The 18018-nt window shown below is 42.5% G+C and overlaps 1 protein-coding gene across 7 annotated transcripts in view; it reads right to left on the minus strand.

The window, feature by feature from the left end:
- VWA3A (von Willebrand factor A domain containing 3A) overlaps positions 1–18018 on the minus strand; it is a 65396-nt gene that overhangs the window by 26746 nt on the left and 20632 nt on the right. For 6 of the 7 annotated variants that reach the window (XM_073362196.1, XM_078854563.1, XM_073362194.1 and 3 more), the window contains 3 exons: positions 12862–12942; positions 4109–4258; positions 2873–2967 (listed from right to left, as the gene is read on the minus strand). In XM_073362196.1, the coding sequence (XP_073218297.1) occupies positions 2873–2967; positions 4109–4258; positions 12862–12942 (326 nt within the window). The remainder of the gene's footprint in view (positions 1–2872; positions 2968–4108; positions 4259–12861; positions 12943–18018) is intronic. The other variant, XM_073362197.1, reaches the window with a different exon arrangement.

Below are 18018 nucleotides of genomic sequence, written 5' to 3' on the forward strand. Positions count from 1 at the left end.
AAACCTTTGGTCGAGTGATATAGCTATCTTTAGAAATCTCACATTGGTACCTTCTTTGCATTTTGTCAAATCTGTAGTGAAAGTGTTCTTAAAATGAAGAACATGTGCTGGGTCATCATCCGAGACTGCTATAACATGAAATAGATGGCAGAATGCAGGTAAAACAGAGAAGGCGACATACGATTCTCCCCCAAGGAGTTTAGTCACAAAATTCATTAATTAATTATTTTTTTAACGAGCATCATCAGCATGGAAGCATGTTCTCTGGAATGGTGGCTGAAGCATGAAGGAGTATACGAATCTTTAGCATATCTGGCACGTAAAGACCTTGCAATGCTGGCTACAAAAGATCCATGTGAACGCCGGTTCACACTTTCAGGTGACATTGTAAGCAACCGGGCATCATTATCTCCTGTAAATGGAACCAAACATGTTTGTCTTAGCGATTGGCTGAACAAGAAGCAAGAGTAAATGGACTTGTAAGCCCTAAAGTTTTACATTGTTTTGTTTTTGAGTGCAGTTATGTAACAAAAAAAAAAAATCTACATTTGTAAGTTGCACTTTCATGTTAAAGAGATTGCACTACAGTACTTGTATGAGGTGAAATGAAAAATACTATTTCTTTTGTTTATCATTTTTACAGTGCAAATATTTGTAATAAAAATAATATAAAGTGAGCACTGTACACTTTGTATTCTGTGTTGTAATAGAAATAAATATATTTGAAAATATAGAAAAACATCCACAATATTTAATAGGTAATTAATTTATTGAATTGGTATTCTATTGTTTAACAGTGTGATTAATTGAGATTAATCACAGTTCATTTTTTAAAGCACAGTTAACTTTTTGAGTTAATCACGTGTAACCGTGATTAATCGACAGCCCTAATATTTTTTTTATATATATATATATATATATACACACACACACACACTCTGTGGCAGAGCTCCGACCTTGTCCCCGTGGGTCCCGTGCTTCCAGGCGGTTTATGCTAGCTTCAGAGGCTCACTGCAACCCTCCACGTAGGCCTTCTCTCTCTAGGGCCAGGGACACAGTCTACTGAGCCCTTTTCATCCTAAGCCAGCAAGGAGGTTGGTGAGAGAACTCCCACAGTCTCTGTTGCTCCTACTGCCTCATACTAAAACAGTTTAGCCTCGTGTCCTGACAGGGGCCTGTTTTCCCCTCGCAGGAGGTGTTTCTGTAGTGGTGGGTTGGGGGGAACCCAGGCCCGCCCTCTACTCTGGGTTCCGGCCCAGGGACCCTAATGGTAGCAGCTGTTGGCAGCCAACCTTTCACTGCCAAAGTTGCTACATTTCCCTGGGCCACTTCCCCTCAGCTCTCCTGCTTCTCTCTTCTTCTCTCTTACCTTAGGGCTCCCTTACCAATGACTTGAGGGTGTCTTCATTAACCAGCCCTTCAGCCGTATTTCCTCTCCTCTGGCTTCCTAGAGTGAGCCCTTTTATAGTATCAGAGGGGCCTTAATTAGAGTCAGGTGGTCATATTAGCTTAATGGCCTCACCTGACTCTTTGCAGGTTAATTGGAGTCAGGTGTTCTCATTAGCCTGGAGTAGTCCCTGCTCTGGTCAGTCAGGGAACAGAAAACTGTTAATCCAGTTGCCAGTATATCTGCCTTCTGCTACTCTGCTGTACCCAACTGTCTATCACAATATTTTATATATATATACATACATAGAGAGAGAGAATATAATTCTCACAGCAAAATGACTGACCAAGTATTATTATTTTATCAACTACAATTGGTTAATAACATAGTAAAAACATCCTGATTGGTTAATAATTAAATCATAGTATTTTAATATCATGTGCTGCAAAGAGCCACAGAAGACATATTAAAGAGTCATTTGCGGCTTAGGAACCTCAGTCTGAGTATCACTGATTTAGCATTGTGTTTGTCAGTGACTGTTTGATTTTAAATAATCACAATCTAACATAATGAGATCAAGCTGTATTATGGTCCTAATCCAGCAAACAATAATGCACATGCCTAATTTTAATCACATGAATAGTCCCTGTAAGTGTTTCCAGGATTGGGCCCTTACTTATTCCACACAGAATGTGTTTTGTTTTACCCTAATGCTGGACCCGGACCCAGGCAATACACCTCAAAAGGTGAGAAGAGTGGTCTCCCACCATTTTTACTGTGGTTCATAATTCCATATATAGTTTTTGGGGAAAAAAGTATTAAGTGTATGAGTGGGGCTGGGTGGAAGATTTGGTGTCTGAGCCTTCACAGTAGGAAGCTTTAACACTAAGTACAGATGGCTCAATGTGCTTTGCAGGAAGAGTCTTAATGTTTTAGCCTTTGTGACCATACACATCAGGCTCTGTTTACATGGGATTTAAGACAGAACATTTCCCAAAGGGTCATTTCTTAGATACCTCAAATTTAAATGTGTATATTAACCGGTCTCATTGAAGCTATGGCTTCTTTTCTAGTATATTTGAACTTTAGTGTCTTTATGGTCCACTGAACATCCCATCATCAATAATAAAAAGATATAGCTACATGCTGAACAGTACAATATCAGGTTTCAGAGTAACAGCCGTGTTAGTCTGTATTCGCAAAAAGAAAAGGAGTACTTGTGGCACCTTAGAGACTAACAAATTTATTTGAGCATAAGCTTTCATGAGCTACAGCTCACTTCATCGGATGCATTATATCATCATATCAGTTTTCAAAAATGGATACTTAAATTGCATGCACAAGTCACATTATCTGCAAATGATGCATTTAGGTGTGTACATTTTTTGTACTGTGTTTCTATGCTCATTTACAGGCACAAAGTTAACACTGCCAAATTAGGATGCCACTTCTGCAACAGGGACCCAGAATGCCCAATATTAATACCTCCGTTCACAAACAGTTCCCCATATTCTTCTGCTAGCGATAGAAAGCCAGTCTATTCGCCTCTCATATGTTCTCACCGTTCTATCAAGCTGTTTCTGTGAACAAAATATAGACAACTGACGAATGGTGGTTTTTAAAATAATCTAAATTAACATGTTTCTATTTCAGACTAAATTTGTATTTCCAAATATTTGTTGACCTAAAAATAGGATAATTGACTATGACAAACTATACAGATTTTAGTGAATAAAATCCACATATTTAAACTGATGGAAATGATCAGTTATGGTAAAGTACCCTTACCCTTCCAGTTCATGTATTCTGTTAAAACATCTGCAAATAAGACACACAGAAAATGATGAAGAAACTAAAAGGGCTCCATGGTTCTCTGACTCTCAATCTCCATTGACCACAGGAATGTCAGATGATAGTTTAGCTTGCTCATAATTGCCCTCTGTGCATTTTAGTTGCTCATCTGTTAATGTCACTTGATGCAATCACATTTCAATCATTTTGGCTATAACTCCATAGTCTTTAAAACTTCCTCATTAGAAGCGAAGTTGTTCCACAGTATATAAAATACTTGATTAATCATAGGGAGGGACACTGATACTATAAGCTTGGCATTTAGGGCACTCACTTGGGAAGCAGGAAACCCATGTTCAAGTTCCTGCTCGAATAACTATTTAATTATTTATAATTAAATAATTAATTATAGTGGCAAAGCTCCATACATGAAGATGGGGAAACAAGACCGTAGGTATCTCTCAGTGGTGGCATTACAGGAGCCAGAGGGGAGTGGGGCCATCGACAGAAACAGAGTTCACACCACGCTTAGCAATGGCAGCCACAGTGCAGGTAGAAAGCATATCTCCAGGAAGCTGGCAGAAATATGGCTGTTACAAGTGCACATGTAGCATGTTTGCACAGTGATCTACAGCAAGTAGACCTACAGTCATGTCTTTCAGCATCACAGAGACCACTAGGTATTCCTCACCCTCAACTCAGCCTCCCTTGCCACTTTCCTTAAATGTGTATTGTTGGGCAACCATTACTAAGGGGTGGGCACTGAAGGGGCCAGGACCCTATGAAGTCAATGACAGACACCTAGGGTACACAGTTCATAGCTCATCAGGAGGTTTCAGTATTCACACAGTGTTCCAAAACCAACAAAAAACAGTGTAGAATCAGCACAAGCACTTGTCCTACAGGAAGGGGTCCACCCAGCCATCTCACCTGTTTCAAAATTTGTATCCACATCCGATCTGCAGACATCGTCCACAGATATCTGCAGCTGCAGATATAAAGCGGATATCCACAGATTTGCAGGGTTCTGCCTGTTTCCATGCTAAACCTCCACATCATCCCTAAGCCAGGGAGCAAGAACTAGGAGAGTAAATTCTGGTATTCAGTGGACTATTAAAACACGAACAAGACTTAATCTACTTCTAGGGTATGACATCAAGAGCATATTTCTCTAAGGATATGTCTACACTGCAGCTATAAGCACAAATAGCAGCTCGTGTAGACATACCTGTGCTAGCTGTACTCTAGCTAGCTCACTAAACCCAGACGTGAGGATGCTGTGGTGCGGGATTCAGCACCTGCTGCACAAGCAAGTGCACATGCAGTGAGTCAGATGGGCGTGTAAAGCTGGTGCTGAAGCCCACACCGTGGTATCCCCACTTCTACTCCTAGAGCTCTAGTGAGAGTACAGGTTCATCAACATGACCTTCCATTCACACTCATGACTGCAGGGTAGACATATCCTAAGTGCTTTGTAGCACCAGTCAGATATTCCATTTGGTCAGTCAATGACAGGAGCAATGGCAGAGGCCAGGCCATATGTTCAACAAGCACCATATTTTTATTTATTAAAATGCAGTCCAAGGCCGTGCAAGGGCACGGAAGTATATTAAAACCATTAGACAAGAATTGGAGGCCACGCTTTTCTCTGGAGAACAATAACAGAAACTACTCTCAGTGAAGAATCACCACCAAGAATTCTGTCAATCATCTACACTGCAATATAAGCCCAGGGTTAGTAGAACTTGAGTTTCCAGACCGTAAGTTTGTTAAAATAGAGCTTGAGTGTCTACACTCATTTGCAACCCCAGGTTAGGTATTCAACCCTGGATCCCAGCCTGGAGCTTCAGTGTCTACACTGCATTATGGGGGTCTGACTCCAACCACCCAAATCCCAGATTTCCTAGTGCCCTCCCAAAATGTGGCTGCTCTAGCCTTTTGTGTATGGTGCAGTGTGGGAAAACTTGACTGTTCACCAAACTTGGCTGTCCAGATGACCAAGAAAGACAGCCCACAGGATTGTGGAATGCTTTTTGGAGACTCCCAGAGCACGAGTCCAGTGGGGCTGCATCTATGCTGCAAAGCAATAGAGCTTGAACCCTGGATCCTGGTTTGACTCAGGCTCAGACCCTCCACACCTGGGGTGTCCTGGGAAACAAACACCTGGAAGGTGATTCAGCATATTATATATATTCTTTACTATATCTCGTATGAACCACTTATCCCATGCCATTGCAGATGTTGTGCACACAACCATCTGAAGAATACTATCAGGCACAACATACAAGGCAAAAGGAGAGTGTCACTGATGGTGAGCCATAGCTGTTTGGGCATACCCTCACAGGTCTCGGCAAAGTTAGTTTCACCCTACTCTCACAAAGTTAGGTTCACAACACCAGGAGCTGATGTACTTGGCTAGATGCAGGACACATCCATCCTTTCCTATGACAACTCCATTTGCAATCCTATGGGGGCAATGGGGAGTCAAGACAGAGGAGTCATGTACTGTTGACATCGCAGACAGTCGGAGGCATCATATAGCTAAGCTCATTACTGCATATTACTGCAGCTAGCAACGCAGAGAGATGAACCTATAACAGGTCATTCAGGGGACAAAGTTATTCCTCAAAGGCTCAGAGTTGTTCACCCACTCAGATGGTCCAAAATCTTAGGGGAGATTTGTGCTTTTTCGCATTGGGAATTTGAGACTCAAAAGTGAGGATTCTGTTGTGGTGGTGGTGATAGAGAATGCTCACTGTTCTTAGTGATGTGGTTTGACACTGATGGCATATCATCTGTGTCCTTTAATGTCAGGTGTGTGTGGTTTCTTTTACTACAGAAGGGTCATGCACTCTTTCGCCTTGTCTATACAAGAAGGTTTTACTGGTAAAGCTCACTTTCAACTGCCACAACCTGGCAAGCACCAACATTTAATATTTTTTGTCTACTAACACCACTCTCCACTTTTGCCAGCATTTTTATTCCCTCTTCCAGAGTGATATAAGCCTACTGTTGGTATGTCTCAATTGGTACAGTAACAATCTGGACAAACATGTATCTGTATGGGTATAAGAAGTCTTCCAGCAACATTCCCACAATTCACCATTCCCTTCAGAAGCGAGCTGTCTAGTAAAAGATTTTGAACTCTGCTACTATGGGGTCCCAGTGGCCAGAAGCATGCCTCTCAGTTCAATCACCAGCACATTGTTTGTGGTCACATCTTTTCCTGTTACTTTTCTCACAGCACTACAAGCATGGTTCCAATCCATTCTAAAGCTGCTGTGTAGTCTAGAGGTTGGTGGGGTGGGAGCAGGGTAAAGGTCTTTGAATTTCTAGGGCTGTGGGGAAAGGAGCATGTTCTGGCACAACTATGGCATTATTATAGTAAGAAAGATATATATGCCAACCTTTCAAAAGTGATTCAAATCCAAGGAGAAAACCAGAGATGAGACCCAATGCAAGTCAAAAGAAGAGGAAGGGAGGCAGGTCTACCAAAAGGTCAAGGAGCACAAGAGGAGGTCTGGAGCTTCCCGCAAGCCCTGCTCCTTTATGCACAGCTTGATGCTATATCAAGCAGGGTTGCCTACCTTCACCTCTAAAATGGACTGCAGACACTTCAGCATCCCACAGTGCCCAGGAATCCCTCCCCGCACAGTGGGGATGAGGAAAAGGTGCTTGGCATTGCCAGGAATGTGATGATGACGACAGTGAGCTGAGCAATAGCCAGGAGCCGTTTTATATACAACCAGAATCCCAGAAAACTGTGCAAGTGCCCAACACATGTGCCATCCCAGTAAGAGGGAGAATTAGCAGAAGTATTGTAAGTAGGACATAAGAAGTAATTCTTCTGCTCTACTCCGCACTGATTAGGCCTCAACTGGAGTATTGTGTCCAGTTCTGGGTGCCACATTTCAGGAAAGATGTGGACAAATTGAAGAAAGTCCAGAGAAGAGCAACAACAATGATTAAAGGTCTGGAAAACATGACCTATGAGACCTATAAAAATTTGGGTTTGTTTAGTCTGGAGAAAAGAAGACTGAGAGGGAACATTATAACAGTTTTCAAGTACATAAAAGGTTATTACAAGGAGGGAGAAAAATTGTTCTTCTTAACCTCTGAGGACAGGACAAGAAGCAATGGACTTAAATTGCAGCAAGGGCAGTTTAGGTTGGACATTAGGAAAAAATTCCTAACTGTCAGAGTGGTTAAGCACTGGAATAAATTGCTTAAGAACATTTAGTGAGGGCTTTCTGAAAGTCCAAGTACACTATATCCACTGGATCCACACATTTGTTGACCCTCTCAAAGAATTCTAATAGATTGCTAATGCATGATTTCCCTTTTCAAAAGCCCTGTTGAATCTTCTCCAACATATCCTGTTCATCTGTGTGTCTGATGATTCTGCTATTTACTACAGTTTCTACTAGTTTGCCTGGTACTGAAGTCAGGCTTATGAGCCTATAATTGCCAGGATTGCCTCTGGAGCTTTTTTAAAAAATTGGCGTCACTTTAGCTATCTGCCAGTCATCTGGTACAGAGACTGATTTAAGTGATAGGTTACGTACCACATACGGTAGTTATGCAATTTCATATCTGAGCTCATTCACAACTCTTGGGTGATCACCAACTGGTCCTGGTGACTTATTACCAGGTGACTTATGGATGTTTAGTTTATCCATTTGTTTCAAATCCTCCTCTACTGACAGCTCAATCTTGAACAGTTCCTCAGATTTGTCTTCTAAAAAGAATGTCTCAAGTGTGTGAATCTCAGTTACGTCCTCTGTAGTGAAGACTGATCCAAAGAATTCATTTAGCTTCTCCACAAGAAGCCTTGTCTTCTTCAAGTGCACCTTTACCACCTTGATCATCTGGTGCCCCCACTGATTTTTTGGTACTTTCTCCTTCTGATGTACTTAAATTTTTTTTTTGCTATTAGCTTTTGAGTCTTTTGCTAGATGCTCTTCAAATTCTCTTTTGGTTTGCCTTATTATGCTTTTGCACTTGACATGCCAGAACTTGCATGCCCCCAACTGGCAGTTACAGTTCCTTGGGCTGCTGGCAGAATAGCTGGTTAACCTTTACCCACACAGATTTGGGATGCTGCCACAATTTTACAGAAAATCGTATTAGCAAGAGGTATTTAATCTTTTCCCTGTTACTGTCAGGCCAAGTTGCCTTGGTTGGACCACCATGGTATGGCATATTCCCTTGCCGCTCCGGCACTAGTTCTGTGAGTGGATCACTGGGAAAAACAACGTGGCTGCATACATTCCCAGGCAGCCTCTGGGCCTCTTACACACCTCCTTTCTCTGCCACTTTGTTATCCATCAGATGGATAAATCCTCAAAGATTCACAACTGCTGAAATTCATTCAGTAGTCTTTACTATAATATTTGTGTACGTATTTCATGTCCTGCCCCCTCCCTATTTAAGTGACCTGGTTAAGTACCCCCCACCATCCTGTATGGTCTAAAATGCTTACAATCCACATATAGTTCTGAGGCTAACCACAAATGTATACTGCCCAAGACAGGAAAATCTGAGTAGCTGGTGTAGTTATCTACCATAGAATGCTAAATCCTCAAACCTAACAACTGCTGTTTGTTTAATCTGTTTGTCAGTGACCTTTATGAGGGGAACCTCACCAACACCTGCAGAACATCTGGTAACTATCAGAACCAGACACCCCCTCACACAAAAAGGAGGACACATTTACAGAAATTATTCAGGAGATCAAGACAAATGTGAGGAATGCTAGGGAGTGGTATGAAATCTGCTGGAGGAGACATGAAAGGACAGAGGCACAGAAATACGCTGCTGCTACTGAAGCAGCAGACACCACTGTTGATCAGTGAATATATCAAGGATAACATTGCAGCAGTTCCATCCACTCTAAAGCATGAATAATACTGGCTGCTGCTAAGGATCATACACCTCTCCACCCCTGAATCACCCACATTTCTTGCAGTAGTTTCCATTACACTCAATTCCAATAGACAAACAGCATAGGGAACAAAAAGAAATGTTTTGACTAGACATACTGCAATCTGTGATGCATGACATCCAGTCTGCATGTTAAATTTCACTGTAAATAGTTTATATTATGTGGTTAGTAAATTCAAAGTTGTAAGTAAGCTCTTTTCTCCTTTTGTGAGGCATGTCTTACTGTGTTTTACATAGAGTTCAAGGTTGTTCATAGTTACTGCACACATTTATTGTGTTTTTTTTTGGCACTACAGAGCTGTCTGAGGTGGTAGAAAGTACTTCATATAACCAGAAAGGCTTCTATACCACAATAAAAAAATTCAATAAGATATTAAAGCTAGTACTTAATGTGCACTACTAAAAGAATTGCCCTTATGCAATCCTCATTAAAATTTTTAATACAAGTCATATTCATGCATATTATCTAAAGGCAGGCTCAGTCAGTGTACATATTCCATGAGACAATGTCAGGCTACTACCCACTGTCAGAGGATACTCCTAAGCTTTCTTCATCCACACAGTGTTAATGGTGGCACTTTAACTGGCTTACTTTCAAGCTGTTTGAATGTAGCCGACGGCCTGTCTGTCCACCTCACTTCATCCACCCTAGCATTAGGGTCTCACCCTTGGTCTCACAGATGTTATGCAATCCGTAGCACACAGCAATAACTGTAGGAAAATTTTCCTTGCTGAATTTTAGCCTTGCAATGAAATACCTTCCCTTCAGCCTTCCAAAGACACACTCACATTCATTCTGTAGCTGCACAGGGGATAATAAAACCTTCCCTTATTTCTGTCCAAATTGCTGGTGTTTGGCTTCATAAGCCAGGGAAGCAAAGGGAAGGTAGAGTTACTAAGAATCACAATTGGCATAGAAACTCTGTTAATGTCAACTGGATGTCTGGAAAAAGTGTCCCAGCTTTCAGCTTGTCAAAAAGTCATGTATTTCTAAAAATCCCAGGTGGTACGGACTTTTCCAGACCAGCCAACTTTGTGTTGTCTGTACATCAATCCTTGGTGATCCACCAAACTACATAACGATCAAGAAACACCCATTTTATTTACTTGGAGGCTGGTGGTTGGGAGGGCACAGAATGGGGACATGCGTAGTCTACTGTCTCAGCAGTTAAGGAAGCCCGTATTGTTGAATCCATCTATTATTTCCTGCATGTTGCCCTGCCTTACTGTATAGGAGGACATGCTTTATTGCCTTGCATACCTCAGTGAAAACTGCCTGTTGATTTTCCAATGCCAAACTGCTTCCTCACTGACTGACAGCATCCAGGGTTGCAAGTTTCCATATGGTGATTGCCATTCATTTCTGCCTTGCAAGAGCAACTCTCGTCTTGGTGTTTCTGTGCTGTAGGACTCGGGTGAGCTTAGCACATAACTGAAGGGATGTGGAGTTCTGCATCTCAAAGTTCTGGACCCCAGTGCTGATTGACCTAGGTTCACATGACATTCCAATTGTGCCACTTGGTACTCATTGAACGGGAGCACCCTTTGCAGTTGTATGAACGGCTGTAATAGTATAGCCACTACATTCACTGTCCACTCATCTTCAGCTGAGTCTGAGTAGTGCAGCCTTGCAAATACAACAAAGTTTCCTCTCTGTGCCACATCCATGCTGTTATGAGTTTGAAAATGGTGCATGAGAGCAGTAGATTATGTGGCGGAACAATACGAATTGTGTGCATTTAACCCAAATTCCCAAAATTTCCTGAGAGGAATGAGGTATCCCACATATACAGCAGCTGCCTCATAATGCACAGTGACAATTTCCAACAAGGTAGTGTTTCTGAAGGCAGCACGGAGGACACTGGAATGCTTATCCACAGTACAACGTACCTTTTGCTGGTCTAACTTGATACTGTATGGACATGAGGGATCAGCACAAACAATGAAATGTAAATGCACTCTGCTGAAATAATTGCATTATGCTGGCAAAACTTTTCCTGTTCAAAGTTTCTAGTGTAGATAAGACCTTAAGGCATTCTAAAACCTGAATTACACAGTACCCTGAATTGCACATATAAGGCAAACCAGTGCATCTATGGAAGGGCAAAAATCATGGGTAAAGTCAAGAGGCAAGAGTTCCCTGTTTTCTACTCTAACAGGGCTGGCTACATTGCTCAGAGTGAGCCCTAGCATTTATGCTCGCTAAATTACATTTCATCCAAACAAATGGAAAGGCTATTGTGGGAATGATCACCCAAACCTGTTGAGGCTAAAATGCGACTCACAAATATGATATACAGAGCTCCTGAGGACTATAAAGTGAACATTTCTATGATGGCCCTTTGATGATTATTAACACTTAGCACTTATACAGAACTTTTCATCCATTGATCTCATATTGCTTTACAATGGTAGGTAAGAATTACCCTGATTCATTGATGGAGAAACTGAGGCACAGAAAGGGTAAGTAATTTTCAGGTCACATGGCAAATCAGACTATATTTTGAATTTTGCCTATGTCTCCTGACTGTCTACTATCCTATCACCTGACAATACTGCTTCTCTTTAGGTGTAACAGCAGTACACCTGAAACAAAAATATTCCAGCAGTGCTGGATGCTGTGGAAACATATTCAGAACAGAGCCCATGTTGTAGAAATAAGCAGTGATATGGTGTTCTAAATCTAGACCCATGTGGCATCATGACTCACATCATCTGCTTTTTATTCCTGCAAATTTCCCCTTGATATAGACCGTCCTGTTTCTGTCACTTTCTGCTTCCAAGCTGCCACAGATTGCCCTCAGTGTCCTACACTGATCTGGTATTATTAGTTTTTCACCACTGTCCTCAGTCTCCTCTTCCCCAGGTGTTGTGCATCATCTGTTGCTCAGTTGGAAAACCCCGGTAGATCCACTTCATTGGTGATGAAGTGGTAGATCCACTTCACTGAGGAAGCTCTTTATACAATGCACTGTTTTGCAGGGCAAAATTTCCTGTTTAATCTATGCTTTATGAAGCCCTGGAATCAAATTCTTGACCTCAGAATTCTTTGCCTGCCTCTTCTTTCTGCACGTGAGCTGTCTGGGACTGCTATGGTAGCAGGGTGCTCTCTCTTATTGCCATAGACTGCTGCCATATCACACAGCAGTTATCTGAGCTTGTGAGTGCTTTGCTTGCTAAAATGTCCAATGTATGCCCTAGTTTATTTTTTTGTCTGACCAATGACTGCTAGGCATTCTGCTTTATTGGTCTTGTTTACTACTCAGACTGAATAGAATGGGGATATACTTGTAATTAAGGTATGAAATTATAGGCGAGGATTGTATTAGGGTGGGTTTGGGTGTTGCTGGTTTTAATACTGTACAGTATGTGTATTTATAGGATACACAGAACACCAGAATAGGATGGAATAATTACTATGTGTTCACAATAACTTGCTGCTGGACAACAAAGCATGTTTGGCACTAGTCCAGCAGTGCTCCTGACAGACCTGTTCCTCTTGTTTAGAGTTCTTCATTGTTAGATGAATCTGTTCATATATCCACCCAGGTTACTGGGTCCTATATGCTGCAGATACACTCAATGACAGCTGTAAGCATCTCGTCTTGTAACCAACTGTGCCCGTGAATCCTCTCTGTTGCTGGCCTCGTCTCAGCGCAGGATAATGACTGAGACGGAATAACTAGGTGTGCATGTAGTACTGAATTGTAGGACCAACTAGACAAATATTAATAACTCACCTGATAGTTATATAATATTGGTGGGTCCACGTGAACATTTTTCACCGTCCCATCATGCCATTCAAACTGCATCATTGCTTTCTGAAAGGATGAGAAAACACTCCGCTGTTTAAAGCAACATGTATGTTGTAAGTTACATAAACAGGACATTCTTTCCATTGAGTTTATTAGTGAAGAAATACACAGACTGTAGTTAATGACATTATATGTCTGACTTAAATCCATAAATGTAAGAAAACTAAAAGTCCATGGAGTTTCACCTGCTTACATCAGGGCTGAATTTGGTTCTGTAAGCCTAAGAGGCAGAACACAGAAGGATATTTAAACCTGCACAGATTAGGCATCACAATTTCAAATAAATACTACTTTTTCAGATAAAAATCTACCAGACAACCTCTTTGGACTGGATGTTCTATACAGGATGAAAGCTTTCTGAGCAGGCCACACAATGAGGCATTATACTTTTTAAAAAAAGTTATTTATTTGGGGCCCGTGCTGCAAGGTACTCCTGCAAGAGTATTTGCAACTCCAATGAAGTTCAAGGATGCTCAGAGTATTTAGAATCTCACAAGGTCAGTCCAGAGAAGTTATTTAGAATCATACAACTAGGAATACTGCTCTCTGTGGCAGCAATGCTACACAATTGAAAACAAATATTTTACCTTATTTTTCCATCAGCATACAATGACTTCAGGTAACATGAAAATAACAGAGAGATTTGGATACATATTCACCCAAGGAGACAACGCCTTCCTTCACCCCCCAAAAACCCCATATCAAACCAATCAACCAACCTTTCCCCCTCAAACAACCCCCCCCCCCAAAAAAACCCCCACTTTGGAGAATAAGCTTTACAGTGTCATCAGAGTGTAAAACACAATTTAAAAAATTAGTTTCTGGCAGCCCAACAGAAGTTCCAGAGCTGATGTCCCCTCACTGAAAATGCCCTACCTCTATCTTCAGCCCTGTGCTGTAACCAGGAGGCTAACAGACAATGACAAGGAAGCTTATAAAATACGGGAGAACTAAACAAAATTAGTGTGCCCTTCTCACATGCTGGTAAACCACCCTTGGCACTCAGATGGCCTAGTAGAAACACTGCAAGCTGGGAGGGGTTGCAAGCATTTAGGAGGATAGGATTCAAATCCAAAATGACCTTGACAAATTGGAGAATTGGTCTGAATTCAACAAGATGAAATTCAATAAAGACAAGTGAAAAAAATACTTCACATAGGAAGAAAAAATCAAATGCACAACTATAAGATGGAGAGTAACTGGCTCGATGATAATACTGCTGAAAAGGTTCTGGGGGTTACAGTGGATCACAAGCTGAACGAGAGTCAACAATGTGATGCAACTGAGAAAGAGGATAATATCATACTGGGATGTATTAACAGGAGTGTCATAAAATCGTCAGTTTTAGCTGGTAATGAAGGATGCTTAGGATGGTAATGCAGAGTCCTGCACTTAGGACGGAAGAATCCAATGCACCGCTACAGACTAGGGACCGAATGGCTAGGCAGCAGTTCTGCAGAGAAGGACCTAGGGGTGACAGTGGACGAGAAGCTGGATATGAGTCAACAGTGTGCCCTTGTTGCCAAGAGGGCCAATGGCATTTTGGGGTGTATAAGTAGGGGCATTGCCAGCAGATCGAGGGACGTGATCATTCCCCTCTATTCAACATTGGTGAGGCCTCATCTGGAGTACTGTGTCCAGTTTTGGGCCCCACACTACAAGAAGGATGTGGAGAAATTGGAGAGAGGCCAGCGAAGGGCAACAAAAATGATTAGGGGTCTGGAACACATGACTTATGAGGAGAGGATGAGGGAACTCGGATTGTTTAGTCTACGGAAGAGAAGAATGAGGGGGGATTTGATAGCTGCTTTTAACTACCTGAAAGGTGGATCCAAAGAGGATGGATCTAGACTATTCTCAGTGATAGCAGATGACAGGACAAGGAGTAATGGTCTCAAGTTGCAGTGGAGGAGATTTAGGTTGGATATTAGGAAAAACTTTTTCACTAGTAGGGTGGTGAAACACTGGAATGCGTTACCTAGGGAGGTGGTGGAATCCCCTTCCTTAGATGTTTTTAAGGTCAGGCTTGACAAAGCCCTGGCTGGGATGATTTAGTTGGGATTGGTCCTGCTCTGGGCAGGGGGTTGGACTAGATGACCTCCACAGGTCCCTTCCAACTCTGAAATTCTATGATTCTATGATTAACTGCTTCATCTGGGGAGGACAAAGGAATCGCCAAAGATGCAGAAGGGGTCACATGTTCCTCCAGATGATGATGATGATCAGTACTCTGTACATCCTGTTTGGGATCACAAATACCATGCTGTTGAGGTTGTTGCATTGACTTGGGAGGCTCAACTGTAGGGGAGGCCATCTATTCCTGGATGAGGTGTGGAGGGCGGGCTCAAAAAATATGGTCCCAGATAATGAGGTTGAGGATTTCAAGATGCCCAATAAGACCAAGACAGCATACCATATTAGGAAAAACTTTTTCACTAGGAGGGTGGTGAAACACTGGAATGTGTTACCTAGGGAGGTGGTGGAATCTCCTTCATTAGAAGTTTTTAAGGTCAGGCTTGACAAAGCCCTGGTTGGGATGATTTAGGTGGGGATCGGTCCTGCTTTGAGCAGGGGGTTGGACTGGATGGCCTCCTGAGGTCCCTTCCAACCCTGATATTCTATGATTCTGTGACCATAAGGATATGGCATATGAAATCATGGTGGAGGAATCCAGGGAGTCTGCATTTTGCCTGATCCATGTCTCTCACAGCAAGAACAACATCCTGATGTGACCTTCTCTGATTCCTGCTCATGGATTTACTCAGGCAGTATCTGCCATGAAAGAAGGACTTCTGCTATAAGCTAATGAAAAAGATTCCAAAATGTAAACCTAATCTCTGAAGAACTTTGGGAGGTTCTAGACAATTCTCCCTGAGATATAGATATTGGGTGCTGATGAGGCTGGACGAAGTTAAATCTTCCTTATCAGTACCCTAGGTACTGACAGAGGCTTTGTAGATGTTGGTAATGGTGTCATGTTTAGAAGGTTAGGTTCCAGTGCAATAGTTAAATCCAGATGTTGCAAATGTAGCCAGAGCAGAGGTCGATTGCACTGAAGGAGGCGATATTGGAGGCACTAATACTAAGGGGATTAATGTAGATCTCATTTCTCTATGTGGTACCAAAATTTCTGGAACTGTAGTTAGTACTGATGTAGGAGGTTTGGCAACAGACCTCAAATGGTACAGTGCCAGGGCTGAAAAATGCATCTCTTGTTATTGAGTACAACTGAGGTGCAGGTCAGATGTATGATAATTCTTTGACTTCCTCTTAGACTATACTGGGGATGGTGGTAGGTGCTCAGTTATGGTCTTAGATGTCTGCTCTTCTCTCCCACATATAGCTAGAGCAACTGACTGACCCACACAGGCTTGTGCTGCAACATCACTACCTTTAGAAAATGTAAGGTCTTTTGGTAACTGAAGAGACCTAGAGTACTAAGGTTAACATCCCCGATTAAACAGAGCACTAGCCAAATGCTGCTGCAAACACCAGCCACATCTTTCAACCCACAGTTGAAAGTTCTCCAAATCAGACACACTCTTCACTGAATGCTCCGAGTAAAATGTTTGTCGAGCACCTTAGCTTTTGAGCATGTTTTGATCTGCAGATGGGGCACTTGTCCAGAATGTGTCCTTCTCCAAGGCAAAAAAAGCATTTAGAATGCCCATTATTTCAGGGCATTGCTGCTTTACATGAAGGGCAGGACTTAAACCCTGGACACCGTCTCACACGTGAGGCTAATGCCTCAGTAGTAATGCTATCTTTAAACAAAAACAAAACACCCGCCCCGGCCGCCCCTCCCCAAAGTCAAAACACCATGTAACGGTCCTCACTCAGGGGTTGGTTGGGAAGCGTGGCCTAGTGGTCAGGGCTGTGACCCATGACTGGCAGGGGTTTGGTAGGGGAGCCTGGGCCCTCCCACTCCACCAGGCTCTGACCCAGGGTCCTTTGGGGCTACCAGCAGTCTGGCTACTGAGGCGGCTTAAGGCTGCCATCCCTGGGCCACTTCCTATCTCTGCCCCTACCCCAACCTGGGGGCCAGCTCAGTCCAAGGCTTTCCCCTCCTGAGATAGTCCAAATCAAGAAAGATAAAAAGGGATTACCAATGTCCAAGGTTCATCTGTGGGGGATAGGGGAATTCTTCCCTCTGTGTTTCTGGAGTTGGTCCTCCCTTCCCTCAGAAGGGCCCTTTGTGGCAGTTAGATTAGAGATATTGGCCTTCCCTCTGTTCTCCACTGCAGGAGCCATGGGTTGCAGGTCTGCTCTCTTCCAGGTCTGCCCCCAAATTAGCTGTTTCTGTCTTTTAATTCCTCTACCAAATAGAACATCTGCTGCAGATGTGGTTGGGTGTGGCTGGCTGGGCCCAAAGTAATTCCTGAACAGCTAGTTGCATAGTCTGGGGTTTGTACACCCATTCACACACCACCACCACAAAACCTTTTGTGCCAACAGGCTAGGAAAAAGGAGTGACAAGAAATAACTCACTCTAAACTAGTTCTGTGTTAATCTAACACTAATCCTACACTGACAGTTGAGAACTATGGGGCAGTAGGCAGACCCCACTGCTAAATTCTGTCTCACTGCCACAGGTAGTAAGAAGAAACTGAGAGGTGGTTGGGTCCCTTCTGTCCTTTATGCACTTTGGGGAAGGGGGGAAATACGTGTGTGTGTAGGCGGGTGCAAGACTGTATGAATGCCATGCCACAATGGACACTGCTTGCCAACACATTGTGTGTGCATGGGGCTCATGTGCAGTTAGAGTGGGATCCATGTGGACAAATACTCAAGAAGCAGTCTTTTCCCTATCTCTTAGATCCACTTTCACTTGCTAATACCCACTGTTAAGATCCAATGTGGAAAACCAGATTAAACCTGCTACAGCATCCAGGGTATCATTTTTTGTGGTGACAGATAACAATCCTTTAGAGTAACTTCATTTAGTTTCCTACAGTCCCATACAATCTTGTTCCGCCATCTTTTTTCTTAATCAAAAATATGGGTAAGGACTGTTTGAAAGTTCATTTATTCCTTCCTGAAACATTTCCACAATGCCCTAAAGAACCTCTTCTCTCTTCACAA

The sequence above is a fragment of the Lepidochelys kempii genome, chromosome 10 (genome assembly GCF_965140285.1).
Source record: "Lepidochelys kempii isolate rLepKem1 chromosome 10, rLepKem1.hap1, whole genome shotgun sequence".
NCBI lineage: Eukaryota > Metazoa > Chordata > Testudines > Cheloniidae > Lepidochelys > Lepidochelys kempii.